The sequence below is a fragment of the Bactrocera latifrons genome, unplaced genomic scaffold (assembly GCF_001853355.1).
Source record: "Bactrocera latifrons isolate USDA-ARS-PBARC rearing strain unplaced genomic scaffold, ASM185335v1 scaffold_40, whole genome shotgun sequence".
Lineage (NCBI taxonomy): Eukaryota > Metazoa > Arthropoda > Insecta > Diptera > Tephritidae > Bactrocera > Bactrocera latifrons.
Window position 1 is genome coordinate 1,356,318 of NW_017537046.1, and position 15,929 is coordinate 1,372,246.

Genomic DNA, 15,929 nt, shown 5'->3' on the forward strand with positions numbered 1-15,929 from the left:
ATTTGTAGCTGTAGTTTAATTTATTTTTTATTTTCTTTATTTTTACTTTTGTCCGAAATTTTAATTATAATTTTAATTGAATATATTTAGTAAATCATAGCATCCGTCATGTTTGGCAACATTCCAAACCTAAAAATTTTACAGGAATAAATGTTTCTTAAACATGTTTTCAAAACATACGCTCTGCTTTATCGACTATGTGTCAAAAATCTGCCTTACCGATTGAAGTAACACAACAATCAAAATTGACAATTTCGCTGCGCTTCACTCCGCTCTTTTGTTTATTAAACAAAAAAGTCCAAATAAACATTACGCGTCTGAAGCATTACAACAAAAAGTAGCAAAATTTTGATACACTGATTATAGTTGATTGTAAAGGCGCGCAAACTTGCAAATTGCTATGTTGCGTTGCATACGTTTCGGTGAGGTGTTGCTGGATGAGACTTTCCGGACATTCTTAATATGTAATCAGTGCCAGGCGGAATTCGTGGAAGTGCCCGAGTTTCGTGTACATCTTGCAACCACCCCCTGCGGGCAGCGGCTATTTAAGGAAGATGTAATTGGCTTAAAATTTGGTGCCGCACAGGTCACGCGCACCAGCAAAGAAAAAACAGTGAGTGCATACAGGAGTTTGTTCTTTTTGGTTTGCAAAAAAAAAAAAAATTGTTTATGTGCTTTTAGTATTTGTTGTATAATCCAGCGGATGTGCAATTAGCTACCACAGAAACGGTGATGAGCAGCACCACAGCAACAGCAGAAGGTGGTGACGATGCCTATTTAGATTTAATGAAAATTGAAGAAGAATTACTCGATCCACGTTGGTATACAGATATTGCAAATGCACAGACTGAGGTTGCTAGTCCACAAGCTGCTGCGTCATTATCAAGCGCGATTAATGCCAATAAACCGATGGAATATAAAGAACTCGTAGAGGCTGTGGGACCCTATGTCCAATTCAAAGAAAACGCCGCTAAAAGAAAACCAAGCAGCGTTGTGGTAAGACGTTTTCCCAATAAGTCTGATAATCCTGTTGTTGCTAAAAACAATCCAGTATTACAAACGAAACTTGAGCCAAGCAATGAAAAGAAATCGGTGCATTTGTTGAATCCTGCAGTGAAACGAAAACTTGATATGGCACCAAAGCAAGTGCAATTTAATGATAAAACGACTGTAAAATATGTAATTAATGAGAAATTGTGTACAAATTCTGCGCCAATAACTGAAGAAATATCCCTAAATAATGGCGCGATGCTAAAGCGACGTAAAACGATAAATATACCGACGGAGCATACAAGCATGCGACAAGACCTGCAGGAACAGGCTATTAGACGATGTTCAGATGTACCAAAAAGTACAATCGGTATAGCCGCAGTACGTAAGACTGTCACACAACCAGCAAATGCAGTAGGGGCGAACAAAACTGCAAAATCGCACAATATCACGATTGCTCCGACTGTGGTAAGTTCAAAGATTGCTGCTCCAACCAAATTGGTATCAACAGCTGCACCTAAAAGCGACGCAGCAGCAAAGAACAAAGCCCCGTTGCCTAATACACGTGTGATAGCTACACAAATGAACGGCAAAAATCAAACAATCCACACCAATTTGTTGGTTAAAAATCCTATCCCATACGCCAGAGCCAACTCGAATGGCACCACAAGCGAAAAACCGCTGCCGAATCGAACCACGCCCGTATCTGTTAACAAAGTAGCACCAGCAGCTACAAAAACACAACAACGCACTGTTAATACATCGGGCGTAGGAGGAACACAAGTTGCAGTCGTCGCGTCAATGAAGCAAACAGCGCCACCCGCACTAGCACCCTTATCAAGTAGTAATCCCACTGCCACGGCTCAACAGAAAACCAATGATATATTAAACAAGCTGCAGACGCGCGGTTTGCAGGTGAAGCGCACGCTGCCACCCGTCACAACATCGGTCAACACAAGTCAACAGAACAAAACGTTGGAGTTGCTGCAAAAACTCCAATCCAAAGGCATGAAAGTGAAAATACTCAATGGCAAAGAGGCGTTGTGTGCAAGTGGTGCGACGGTTGCACAAACTAGTGCCAGCATCAATTTGCCAAACACTGCAGTGAGAGATGCGAAAATCGTGTGCAACGTAGGAAGTACCGCATTGGCGATGGTGAAACCAAATAAGACGATTTTAAACAATAAGCTCATAATTAAGAAAGTAAAGTAGTAGTGATAGTAGTGGTGTAGAATTTTACTGCGTTTTGTCGATAACCGTTAGGCTATTTTTTAAACAAAGCCAGATTTTAATTGTTTGTTTGTTTATTCGCCATAAAATTTTGTTTCATTTGATCTGAAAAAATATTCGAATATCTACATAAGCTTCTTTTATGTATTAGTTTCATATTCATATTTTTTAAATTATAATTCATTATGTAATGCTTAATATTTAAGCAACCAAGTACGCGTCACTAAATGTTTACTGTTCTCATCTGTGTTGAATAAAATATTAACATATGTCTGTATTTATGTTCATTCAGCTCGTTCGGCACAGCTGAGAAGGAATACTTGAAAATAAATAGTTTTCAAAAACTTTATTAAGAAAATAAAAGCGTAATCTTTATAGCATTCTTTAATGTCAGGTTTAATGCTGATATAAGAACAACAACACATCTCTACTACTAACGATATTATAAACAAACAGATTTATTTTACTGAAAACAATCACGGCTGCAATGACAGTTTGGAAAATGGTCTATCTAAAAGCACTTTACTCAACGTTGCGGTATTTGCTATGCTCACAGCTTCACCTACATGGCCACTATCCGCAGCCATGCCTCCTTCCGGCGTAACGGAGTTGCGCACCAATTCACGCAAACTTGCGGATATTTTCGCTGTTTTGGCAATAGCCTCTTGTCGGCGCTGGCGCTCTTCAACAAAACGTTGCGACTGCTCGCATTTCTGCTGTATGTGATCCTCTAGCTGGGCCAGCCGCTGGCGCTCCAACTGCTGCGCTTCACGCCAGTGCTCCTCGTGCACCAACTCTTCCATTTGGTTATCGTACCGTAAGCGGCGTAGATAGCTGTCGAGCATATTGGCGCGTATATGCTCGGCGCGCTGCAAGCGTTCGCTCAAACGTTCGCAAATCTCTTGCTTACGTAACTTTTCGTCTATTTGCTGCTCTTCCTGTTGCACAGCGACTGCCTCTGCGCGTCGCAACTCGTCACAACGGCGCTGACACGCCGCTATACCACGTTCAACTTTAAGCGCATCTAGACGCCGCTTCGTGCTCTTATCTTTTTGTTGCAAAGCTTCGCGCAAACGCCGCAGTTCGCTCAAATCGCGTTGCGCAATTTCGTTTAGGCGCGCCTTTGTCAATAAATAATCTTGAAATTGCTTGTCGCGTATGGCGCGTTTGTACTCCTCCATTTGCGCGCACTTGAAGAGTTCGCGTTCGTAACGCTCATTTTCCCAGTATTTGCGCGCCAACCAGGCATTCTCTTTGGCAATGGCGCGCTCGGTGCGCTTATGCGCCATACGATTTAATATACGCTTATCGTGTGCGGGTACTTGTTGATAAGCGGCGCGTACTGTGGGCGCCAAGCAGAGGCTGGCCATGGACGCGCACACTTTTTGTGAAGTTAGCAACGACGACATTTGCGCCTCGTCGCTGGCTTTCTCGTTGCTCTTCGATTTAACAGCGCAACGCGGCAGTGTATTAGAATGTTCGAACGTATGCTCCACCGTTGATAAGGTATGTTTAAGCGCGCTGGTGCCATTCACTTGCAGAGAGGCGATTGCGTCGTTGTCCTCATCGTCGTTGAGCGCGCTCAGCAGTTCCTGCAAGATTTTACAATCGCGCGTGTTGTACGTGGCGCGTTTAGCGGCTGGACCAACCGATGTGGAAATTAATGGTGATATGCTGCGGCTGTGCACGCTACATACACTTTTGGAGCGCTTCACCATAGCCGCAGCATTACGCTTTGGCACTGCGCCATTCTTATAAAGGCCTGCCGCAGCTGGACTTGTACGCCCGGAATGTGTTGGCGTGGTTTTGGCGTTTTTGGATTTATGTGATATTGTTGATATGGCTTGTGTACTGGAAGGCTTCGTTAAATTTCCGTTTGATGTTGTAACGGTGTTGTTTTTTCTTCTGGCAGCTCTTGATTTACGCGTTGAACGCTTTTTGCAAATATTCTGATCAATGGAAATGGTGGAATGTGTTACTTCAGTTGGCCGACTACATTGCGTCGCTGCATCTTCTAGTCTCTTAAGCGCGTGCACGTCACGTTCTAGCCTGTCAGTTTCGCACTTGTTATCGATTTTTTCGAAATGCTCACCACAGTTGAGTGCTTCCGTATTTAAGCTGCTACGGTGTGAGCTGTAACAATCACAGTGGCAAATCTCGCAGCAGCTGTCACTTAAGTTCAATGAGTCAAGTTCGGTTAAAAGTCGCCAGTGCTCCGCCGCCGCGTTACCTCGTGCTGTAGCGCGTCCATGCATGGCTTTAAAAAGTTGCTCATCAACACTTTCCTTGTTTTTGCTCTTGACTTAGCACTAAATAAATACGTCAGCTATTCAATACACATTCGTCGGCTTTGCCATCTCCGCGCGTTTCCGTTCGACCTAGAGGAATTAGGTCGCTATAACCTAACGTTGTTATTATTCTTTAGAAAATCCGCTTATATATCGATTTCTTTCGGTTATGCCACTATTTTTGGACTTTTCAATCTGTCCATTTTTTACCGACTGTTCATCGGGTTTCTTTCGTTCGCCACCAAAATTGAACGTCGAGTTTGTTTACTTTCTATTGATTGTGGCTAGCTTTTGGTGTAGTTTCCATGGAGATCTTTTCTGACTTTTGACATATTATACCGTTTCTGCATAGGTATTTTGCTGTTGGTGTAGCTAAATTACTTTACTTCGTTTTGATGTGCTGGCATTCAGTTAAATTTAGGGATATTAGAATAGTTATTTTTTTATTCTTTTATTGAAGAATTTAGAACAGAATATTAAATTTATTTCGTACTAAGATATGTTGATAGTGTAGCTTTAATTCGCGTTAAAAAAAAATGAAACTCATTTAATTCCAGTTATGATTTCTTTAAGTGTGCTTAGATGATTATTTATTATTAAAAAATGAAATCAATTATTCATAACGTTATACTAAAAGAAAAATAGCAAAAGTAGAGAAAGCGACTAACAATTTCTTTTTTGACATACATTATACATACGTAAACACATACTTAACTGTATATACTCGTATCCATCGATTGGCTCTCGTCAATTTACATAAAATCAAAGTTACTCTCATCATACGGACGATTCCCACCCATAGGCACACCGCCACCCGGTCCACCGCCCATTTGATTTGGTGGGCCACCACCCATTTGTCCAACCACTGGACCGCCTGGACCACCACCACCACCCATTTGGGGTCGAAATTGATTGGCAGGCGCTGATTGTTGTTGCAGCAGCAATCGTAAGCCAGGATTGTTGCTCATCATTGGACGCACCATGCGTTGTTGTTGTTGTTGTTGCTGCTGCTGCTGTTGTTGCATGGCCGCTGCAGCTGCTGCCGCTTGCGCCACGGCGTGTGGCATTTGTGCATTTGGTCCACCCATCATTGGCATACGCTGTTGCTGTTGTTGTTGCTGCAATAAGTTCATTTGCTGCTGATGTTGCTGCATTGGACCACCACCGACCATTTGATCGGAGAGCTGCATGCCGATTACTCCCGGCGGTGGTCCTCCCCCTCCTGCTATGGGTCCGCCTGGGCCACCGCCGGGCCCTCCCATTTGCATGTTCATTTGCTGAGCATATTGATTGTAATTTTGTTGCTGTTGCTGCTGCTGTTGTTGTTGTTGCTGTTGTTCCATTTGATGTTGCACATCCATTGGAGTAGGTTTTTGCTGTTGCTGCTGTTGTGCCATTACGTTGGGCGGCAAGTTATTTTGCATTTGACCTGTAGAAATTAAATATGAAAGTTGAATGAGCGCCTACCGTTTTTTGCTAATTACTTACCCATGGCATTCTGCATTTGTTGCTGTTGTTGTTGATGCTGCTGCTGTTGCTGGTGTTGTTGTTGCTGCTGCTGTTGTTGTTGCTGCTGCTGGCCGTGACCCATTTGTTTCTGTTGTATAACCTTTCTGAGACGTTCCACAAACATCGTCTGATTGTTGGGAATAAATCCAAGAAAGGCGTTTTTCTCCTGCGTGTACAGCAGAATTAGGACCTTTATTTCACAGGCCGGTCCGGAAGGGTTTGTAAAGTGTACGCAACCGGCAAAACCTGTGGCCATCACTTTGGAAAGCGTATCCAGCGCCTCGCATTGCGTGGGTTTAAATACCACCATTTTAGATTCCTTTAAGAACTGGCCACCAATATTGCCTACTAGGTGCTTCGGCATAAGTTGCATTAATAGCTTTGGTGGCCAATTATCGGCTTTGATTTCGGGCTCGCCATCTTTGAAATTTGTGGCCACGCTGCACTGTAATGTTCGAGTTACTTTCTGTTGATCGGGTTTGCTCTTTTCATTCCACTCAAGGACACCAGACCAAATCTTGTCGCGATCTCGTGGATGCGGAGCGGTATCATTACCACTATTAACGGCCGAAGTTGAGGAGACTTGCTGTTGCATGTTGCCGGGACCACCTCCTGCCGCATTTTGGTTGGGCCCCTGTCCACCTGCATTGTTCATATTTTGTTGTTGTTGCTGCTGAGATTGATTCTGCTGTTGTTGTTGTTGTTGTTGTTGTTGCTGCTGTTGTTGTAGTTGTTGCTGTTGCTGCTGCATTTGCTGCAATTGTTGTTGCTGATGTTGATTCAACATTTGAATTCGCATTTGTTGTTGTTGTTGTGCTAACAAAGGATTAACATTTTGCCCAGGCGGTGCGCTTAGTTGTGAAATTAATGCCGAATTTTGATTTTGACCAGGGCCTATTGGGCCTGGACCACCTGGTCCCATACCAGGCGGCATACCTCCCGATGCACCCATAAATGGCGCACGGGGCTGACCAGGTTGTTGCTGTTGATTAGCTTGAAACATCCAACGATTTTGAGGATTTATGTTAACATTCGGCTGGAAGTTCGGATTTTGATTCGGATTTTGGTTCACAAACTGTTGTTGCTGTTGCTGCTGCTGTTGTTGTTGTTGCTGCTGTTGCTGCATCAATTGTTGAGGTGTTAAAACAGAAGGTCCTCCTGGTCCTTGTTGAGATTGCTGTTGTTGATTTTGGTTCATACCACCAACTGGATGCTGCGGTCCTTGTGATCCTTGACCAGGTCCTTGTGTGTTGTCGATTTGCATTGGCCCACCTTGTTGCTGCGGTTGCTGTTGTTGCATTTGTGGATTTCCGCCAGCTCCGACAGGTACAACCATTTGATTAGGCATAACTCCACCACCACCACCACCTACATTGACGGTATTCGCATTTGGACTTGGAGGACGTTCCTTCAAGTGATATCCTTTAAGAAGAACTAAATGTCTGATATTTTTAGCGTAATTTTTGGCAGCAACTGGTTGATCACCATCTGCTTTCATGAATAATTTGAATAACACCGGCATTTTACGTGGTGCTATTATGGAGAAATTAATTTTTCTTTCATGAAATAATGTCGCCAATTGTTCCACTGTTTTTCCCATATGTTTCCAGCATTCCATTACGGGTGTAGAATATGGTGGACTATTGCAGATTAATATGCAATGGCGCTGTACATTCAAAGCATCAATCATTAGACGCGAGCGGCGTTCCTTCATGTCTTCAAAACAACAATGCGCTGTAGCTAAGCCTTCACACATATTCGCACAAGAATCCATACCACCACCAACCAATGGCAATTGTTCAATTGTCTCCAACACCTGTTTCGGCCAAACAAATGGCCCATATGTGGATACGGCAGGATCTAATAAATTTGCAGCAGTGCGATATATTACAATACCGTATTGCGTGGCGTGTCGTTCGGAGATTAGGTATTCCCCTTCATCCCCCTGCCAACCTTTTGTGAAATGTTCAATAGTGGGCACAATGTAATTACTCTTCAATTCGTTCATGTAAGCGCCATTGACAGCGGTGGCCTCAATAACAAACACCACGTCGGCTACTACATCCAAATCCATATTCTGCATAGTTACAACAAAGTGAAATTATTTGTCTCAATGAACACCATACGTTTTTCCGTCAAACTTTTCGACAGTTTGGCCAACACAATCACAAGCACATAACTTTCTAAATTTAATACGTACGGACACCAAAACTATATTAACTCATTTTTTGTATTTCTATTTACTTTTTTAATAACGATTGAACAGTAATTCACTAAACAATTGACAAAACGGTATAATTTGTGTATTTAGCAGAATAAAGAAATTTCGCGTATACTTTTATTCTCCTGCTCTGCTTTTTCTCAAAACCAACCATTCACAATTATACAATAACAACGCTATTCACCGGTAAAATGACCTTGCCAGATTCACTGTGCATAACTTTCATGAATTTATTAATTTATTATAAAAATTCGTAAAGTCCTGTTTTTAATTAATTAAATGCTAAAAATATTTATAAAATTATTGTAAACAGCTTTTTGTGTTTGTATTTTATCTTTAATAAAATTGTCTTAGCTCAGTCTTCCAAAACTTTTGTTTTGAAATCGATGTATGTTCAGTAAATTTGGAATTACAAGACGCTTTGTGTAGCTAACTCAACTAAAGTTTTAAAATACTTTACTCATTCATTAATCATTAATTTTATTTCACTTAAACATATGTAATTTATGCCGCTCAAATATCATAATTTTTTTAATAATATTCATAACTTTTAAGTAAAGTAAATTCAAATAAACAATGCTGCTTTATGAAAAACAACTCTGGCAAAAATCATCTGTTCTTGAGAAAACAAAACCATTCGCCATAGAAATTCCACCTCATAATGCAGCTGTTTCGCTCATACTCACGTAAACCCATTTCATAAGCAAAAATCGAAACGGCAGCCATCTTTTTCCACGCTTTCTTCTGGCGAACGATTTTGGTCAGAAAACATGTGAGAATGACTGACACAACCCCGTTTCAGATCGTATGCAGCATACCATTTTCTTTTAGCCAAAGAATAATCAGCAGGCAACGACTTGACCACAACCAGCTGAAGACAGTGGCAGTCAGCGGCTAGAGCTGAAATAAAAATTCAGTTTGTTTCCAGTCGTCGTCTCGTCAATATTAAGCTAAGAACTTTTAATTTCCAAATGCACGTGTGGTCAGACGCAAGTTAGAAGTGAATATGAAAAACTTGATAAGTCAACAAAGCGTTACTTGCGAACAAACTTCATGCCAATTTGACAATTAATGTGTGACGATTAACGATATTTCTTGACTAATGTGTATGTGCGTTTAAAATAATTTAACAGTGCAAGAAATTGAGGAAAAAACCAAATAAAAATGAATAATTAGTGCAATTGTCTATGAATTGATTTCGAGTGCCGTGTATGCTTACAATTAAATTTGGGTGAAAATTTTCTTTTTTATTACATTGTAGTGAGCGAGAGAAATACTGTAGTGGCAGATTTTTCGCGCTAGACTTTGGATATCGTTACGATTCGGTTGCACAGAAGTTAGTGGCGCGATAAAACGTTTGTAAACGCACTTCAATTATATTGTGCTAGAAAGAGACAAATAATCGCGTAGTAAAGAGGTAAGTGCAGTAGTTATCGCATTCGTGCAGGGCGTGCGAGTGAATTGGTTAGAATTGAGTACTGTCTATTTATTTTGTTTTTACGCCCCGCGTAGGGCCGTCAGTTCATCATCGTTTTTGTTTTTGTTGCTTCTTCTTCAGTATTTTGTTTTTGTTTTGCTTGCAATATTACGGCAATTGGTACATGAAATGTATGAAATTGGAAACGTATGAAAAGAAGGTGAAGCAGAGAATAAAAGAGAAAATTGAGTGGATTTTTTCAGAGAGCGTAGTCACTATTTCCCTCTCGCACAAATAAAAGCGAGAGTGAAAAGAGCTTTTGTAGATTTTCTGCACCCCCTGAAGGTTACGTATTTAGCGCACTGGAGGAAAGTTTAAATTTCTATTACGTTTCCGTATATATGTACATATATATACATATGTGTATTTAATGTATGTGAGTATGTTTTTACGGGAAGTGGTAAGTATTTACATATGTATGTATGTTACTTAAGTGTTTCGGAAAAAGTTGCTAGTTGGCTTAGGGTTTGTTGTTGCATACACTGTTTATGTAGTGCATAATAAAGCAGTGATAAGCGTCAAAATAAACACACAGTGATAATGCTTGATTAATTTGTGAAAAACGCACAATTGTAGAAATTATTAATGCTACTGAGTCAGTGATTTTCCGATTATAAATATTTAATTAAATGATAAAATTCTATAATTGCAAAAACTAGTTACAACAAATAAGTCCTACTTAATTTTTTGCTGTAATTGCCTTAATAAACCCACAGCACGGCATTTGCCATAAATCAGCTGCACACAAGCCATAAATTTTAGTTAGCGATGCCACCGCAATGCCCAACGCCTCTAACAGCATTTGAGTGCCTACCACAATATCTCGGAGGCCAATAAACAATCAAAAACGTGCTATACCAATGTATGTATGTATGTAGGTATGTACGAATTTTCATCTGTAGCCCATTCAACTACTCTGAAAACCACTAACCACCCGATGGTTAGTCGATACTGAAACTCCATTTAGCCAATAACGTTTCTATGAGCTGCCATTCAAAACTTTTGATATATTGCACAGCCGGCAGCGCCAAGAAAGTGAGCACACTCCTGTGGCTGACTAGTATTGTACTTATGTACAAGTACAGCAATTACAATAGCATCGCCCGTGAGCGAAAAGTCAATTTAAAATGCAATAAAGTGTTGAAACCCCCAAAGAGAGGATGAACGCAAAAAACTGTTCTTCTATATATGTATGTACATATACTTGTGGAGAACAATTGCGTGCGAAAACGTGCCAACTCAGCCAAATAATCGGTTTATGACAAAAAGAAAATAATAAATTTTTCAAACGACAGTTGCTAGTAAATTTGCGAAAAACAAGAATATTACTAGTCGTTACTGGTGAGGAAACTATTGCTTTTGCCTCAAGAAACATTGTGGCGCTTGCGTTGCTCCTTTGTGTTGGAAGTAGTCAACTGTTTCCTGTAAAGTTTGTAAATTAGTTCTACAAGTGGCATTTACGTTTATTCAGTGATTTTTTAAATAATTTATTTTCGGAGCTCTATGGTAAGTAAAAGTAAGTAATACAAGTAGCTGCTTCGTGTTGTAAGTATACATGAGGCGGCTTATGGCATATTTGTTTCACTTTTTATTTGTTTGGCACACTTGGAGTCCTTCACTGCAAATGAAGCGCTCGAGTTGCCTCGCTAATCCTGGGTGACTCCGGCGCAATTTCGCTCTGGATATTGCAATCTGTTTCTTTTTCCGGATCTAGTGATCTCTTTGCCCACAGTAAGGCTAGCCTATCCCAAGTTGTGGCGCTTTTAACATGGCATTACCCCAAGGCGTCCATGATCTATGTAGGTTGGGATTCTTATCTGACACCGTTTGCAGAAGCTGTTTGTAAGAAGATGAGGTGGAAACAACTCATCACTTCTTGACTGTCCCGCTATTGGATGATCAATACTTAAACACTTTGGAGCGGATATCTTCAGAAATCCGACCGAACTGCCCGCAGTTGAAATTAAACACGCCTATGGAAATTTGTACAGGCTACTAGGGGTTTTCCGAAGGCAGGAGTTCTTGTCCTATGTCTTAACAAAGGACTGCAATACCAGTCTACGTGCGAATATCCATCAGCCATCTAACCTAACCTATTCCGAATTGACCACGACATAAAAAACCTCTGTCCTGTGTATAATAAGTCCTCGCATGACCTTAAACACCTCTTTGCATGTCAAATAAATCCCGCTCATCTAACATCCCACAGACTAATATTCGACTCTCCGAAACAGCACATTTCCTTGGCCCCCCGTTAGATGATTTTGATGACAAAAGCTGAAACTTTTCACCCAAGCATGGTCACGATAACCGCTATAATCAAAGATTTTATTTATTACACTAGTTTACCAATCCTTATATATGTACATATATGTGTCGGTATGTTTCCTCGGCATAAAAATTTCAATTAAGCATTATGGTATCACAACAACAATATAAAGCAATAACCATCTACAGTTAAAGTTATATTGGTGTTAATAATGACAGCTATCATTAAAATAAAAATTGTACGGTGCATGCAAATATCGCACAGCTAAATTGGACGAGCAAAGTGCGACAGTGAAAGGTAAAACCATACACGTTTCAGTGCTCACAGGCACACACACATGCATATGTATGCTCAAGCGATTGTCGCTCATTTACATATACAGTTTTTTTGTTGTCCCTTTGTCTTTGCATTGTTCTTGTTTGTTATCTCCAACAATAGTGGTTGTTGCTGTTGCTGCTAGCCCCACACTAATTTAAACAAAAATGCGTTGCAAAACCAACCGCCGCCATAACCGCTGGCCCTGGCATGTGCCGCCACACAAAAGCGGTGTAGTGGAAGAAGCATATTCATGCATGTGAAGGTAGCATGCACTCCCATCACACATACCTCCATATGTATCTACATGTGTGTGTGATGTGCTTGTAGGCATGTGTATTTGCAGTTAAGCATGAGTTGTGGACCCCTGCTGAGTCTGCGGGCGCATAATATGTAAATCGTTCGCGCTAACTGCGGTGTTGACGATGCTGCTGCTGCTGCTGCCGCCACACAGCCAGTCAGTCAGCCAGCCTAGTTTAGTCTACGAAATGTGCGCTGACAAGCTTGCAAACATGCGGGCATTGTGTGTTTTTATACCTTGCACAGGGTATATTAAGTTTGCCACGTTGGTTGTAAGACTCGGAAGCAAATAATACCCTCTAAAATATATATAAATGATAAGTTTGATGAGTTCAGCCGATTTAGTCATGCCCGTTTGCCTGTATGTACATGAACTAGGCTCACAGTTTTCTAGTTATCGATCTAAAATTTTGTAAGAGTACCTTAAGAACTGGTCAGCCCGTCGACTGCTTTTCTTTTATAGAACCAGTTCATGCATTTCAATCACCTATTCACAATCACCTAAGCACTGGCTTGGCCCGATGCCTACTTCACTTATATAGAGCCAGCTTCCCGTGAGGTCAGCTCATGATTTTTGAATCAAATCACGGCGCGAGAGTCCTCTAAGTACTGGCCAGGCACGGTGCCTGCTTTACCTTTGTATAGCCGGCTGGCAGCCAGCTTTCCGTTAGGTAACTTAATGATTTTTAAATCACAAGACATCGCGAATGGAGGCACGATGCCTTTGTTTCTTTTGAGGCCAGCTGACAACCAGCTATGATATTCCGTTTGGATCATTAAAGCGTATAACTCCCATACAAATTGATCGATTCTAATCAAGTTCGTGATTATTGTGAAAGGCAAAGTTACAAACACTGAAAAAATGGTCAGTTCGGATATAGCATATAACTGCAATGCAGACTGACCGTTCAAAATCAAGATAATGATCATTTTACATACTTTTAGGCTTTGAAAAAAACCTGTGTAGGGTATTATAGCTCCGGTACAGACGAAGCTAACTTTTTTCTAGTTAATTTTTTTTTTTAACTCTACCCCTCACTGGCTTGTCTGTTAGACTCGCACGTATATATAAAGCATTTGTCTGTATGTCTATATCAGCGCCTGGTAACGTGCAACATGTACTCACTTGTAATAGATTTTCTCCATCTGTTTTGTTCTTTATCTGTATCAATGCTTGGTTCGCAGTGTGGCTTGTAGACCACTTGACAAACCTATTTCCAACTCTAGTTCTTTTTATCACATTTCGTTCGTTTTTGTGGGTTTGTCGGTCTGCCCAGCCGTCGATGTGTGCTTTGGTCTGCAGTCGTCTTGTTTTGTTTTATCCGTGTGTTTGCTCGCCGTTTCTTTACCCAACTCATTCTCATTCACCGGCAGTTGCCCCATTTGTTTTGTCTTTCGTTCTGTTTGTTTGTTTGCCTTCTATTCATTTCAATTAGCGTGCTCTTCAGTGCAACGTTGACCCGTCTGCCCTACACAGGCTTTTAGCAGAACTTCTGTGTTGTCGGTTTTTTTTTGGCTTTCAACCGCCGTCAATTCTACTGTATATTGTAAGTTTAATTTTCTATGTAAAATGTACCAAAGTTGATTTATAATTGCCAGTCTTGTAGAGGAGTTGGGCTATTTGGCAGTATTATGGAGGAAATTGATTCCTTTTAAAGGCTGGTTGGCTAGAAATTAAAATCGAAGCAAAAGCAACGAGGTACTGATTCTATCTATGTTCAACGCTAATACATAGGTAACCGGACCTGGATTTTTATCCGTGCGAAGACTGTGAACTAGCAAGCGTACCTCGATATTACTTCAGAGAAGGTTTGTTTTACGTTAAAAGAACAGCAGGAATTGATTTCGTAAGGAAACCGAAGTTTAATTATTAAACCTCAATAAATAGAAGATCTAAAAATTTCCATTGTACAAATTCGTCGCAAAAACCGCAGCTTTACTATTGCCTAGGCGTGTATGGATAGCCACCCAGAGCGCATTTACACACACATTTTTAGCGGCGTGGCACTTTCAGATGCATGCCATTGCCATAACTCGTACTTCGAAAGACTTGGACTCTGTTTAAATTTTACATTTCTATCGCAAAAACCCATTTTTTCCATGCATTGTTTTGCTCGCTTTTATTATTGGTTCTTTCGTTTAGTGTCGCCGGCCGTTGCTGCTGTGGATTGGGTTGTTTGTGTCGCTTTTCGACATTTTGCCGACACTTTTCCACTCGCCCAGTCCATTAACACCTTTTCTAAGCTTTCACATAGCGACTCTCGTTCATTGCCACACACATACACACACACACACACTTATATTTACATAAACACTTTTATGCGAAAGTATGTATATTTCCCGCATCCTCAGCACTTATTTGCATTTTTCAACTGTTTGGTGCGTTAGCACTCGGCAATATACATCTATATATACATGTATGTTCCGGTATGTGTATGTGTGCTTGTCTCTGTTCAGTGATTATGAATATTTTAACTCTCATTGCTATGGTTTTTTGTCAAAAGTAGAGTCCAAAATATTGGGCATTGCCATTTGCACACACGCATACACACACTTTCATATGTGCTTTCATACAAACATACAAGGATTTCCGTGTACACACATTAAATAAAATTTAGCATTGATTGACGTTGGCTTAGCAGACAATTGCTTTTGGAGCAGGAATATTTATGCGCGTAAATATGTATGAGCTGCTCCGGCTATGTTCCTGTGCAGACTGTGACGCCTTTTGACGCTTTTTTTTTTGTTAGTTATGCGCATAAATAGAGCCTACCTATTCCATGAAAGAGGCTTGAGCTTAAATTTATTGTTTTCTTTGTGCTGTGCAAAAAATTTTATAAATTTTTTATGGCACGCTTTTCAAGAAAAAAGGTTATCGAGGCATTGTTCTGTTCAGAGGTCGACAAAATATTTTTTTGGTGCAAAATGTAATAGAAATTTGGTATTTGAAAATAAAGAAATTAAGGTTTTATTTTATTTTTATATGCAATTGTTTTGCTCGCAAAAATCCTTAATTTTTTTCACAATACCTCAATACTGTCTGAGATGACCATGGTACTGCTATAATTTAATTAAAAAAGTGAGGTTATGTAAAAAATAGCCTTTTTTAAAAGGCTGTTGTTGTAATTAGAAAAGTAGAGTTCTATTGAAGTAATAAACTTTTAAGTTTTTTTAATGAATTAAAAAAATGTTTGTAAAAAAATAAATATTTCATTTTTAATTTAAAAAAAAATTCTTCTTCTTCTTGATTGGCGTAGTCACCGCTTACGCGATTATAGCCGAGTTAACAACAGCGCGCCAGTCGTTTCTTCTTTTCGCTACGTGGCGCCA

The 15,929-nt window shown here is 40.3% G+C and overlaps 4 protein-coding genes across 5 annotated transcripts in view; 2 read left to right on the forward strand and 2 right to left on the reverse strand.

Annotated features, from left to right (window-relative positions):
- The first annotated feature begins 273 nt into the window (after positions 1-273).
- Positions 274-2,583, forward strand: LOC108972520. The gene is made up of 2 exons (XM_018939144.1): positions 274-613; positions 682-2,583. Exons 1-2 carry the CDS (start codon positions 401-403, stop codon positions 2,200-2,202), a joined length of 1,734 nt encoding a protein of 577 aa, XP_018794689.1. The 5' UTR covers positions 274-400; the 3' UTR covers positions 2,203-2,583.
- Positions 2,584-2,586: 3 nt separating this feature from the next.
- On the reverse strand, positions 2,587-5,015 carry LOC108972519. Its single transcript, XM_018939143.1, has one exon. The coding sequence runs from the start codon at positions 4,473-4,475 to the stop codon at positions 2,697-2,699; it is 1,779 nt and encodes a 592-aa protein (XP_018794688.1). The 5' UTR covers positions 4,476-5,015; the 3' UTR covers positions 2,587-2,696.
- Positions 5,016-5,059: 44 nt separating this feature from the next.
- On the reverse strand, positions 5,060-8,100 carry LOC108972518 (mediator of RNA polymerase II transcription subunit 25). The gene is made up of 2 exons (XM_018939142.1): positions 5,997-8,100; positions 5,060-5,937 (listed from the first exon to the last, which is right to left on the reverse strand). Exons 1-2 carry the CDS (start codon positions 8,098-8,100, stop codon positions 5,261-5,263), a joined length of 2,781 nt encoding a protein of 926 aa, XP_018794687.1. The 3' UTR covers positions 5,060-5,260.
- Positions 8,101-8,898: 798 nt separating this feature from the next.
- Positions 8,899-15,929, forward strand: part of LOC108972514 (probable RNA methyltransferase bin3) — a 138,295-nt gene continuing 131,264 nt past the window's right edge. For both annotated transcript variants that reach the window (XM_018939135.1, XM_018939136.1), the window contains exon 1: positions 8,899-9,655. The gene's annotated coding sequence lies outside the window, so the exon portion shown is untranslated. The remainder of the gene's footprint in view (positions 9,656-15,929) is intronic.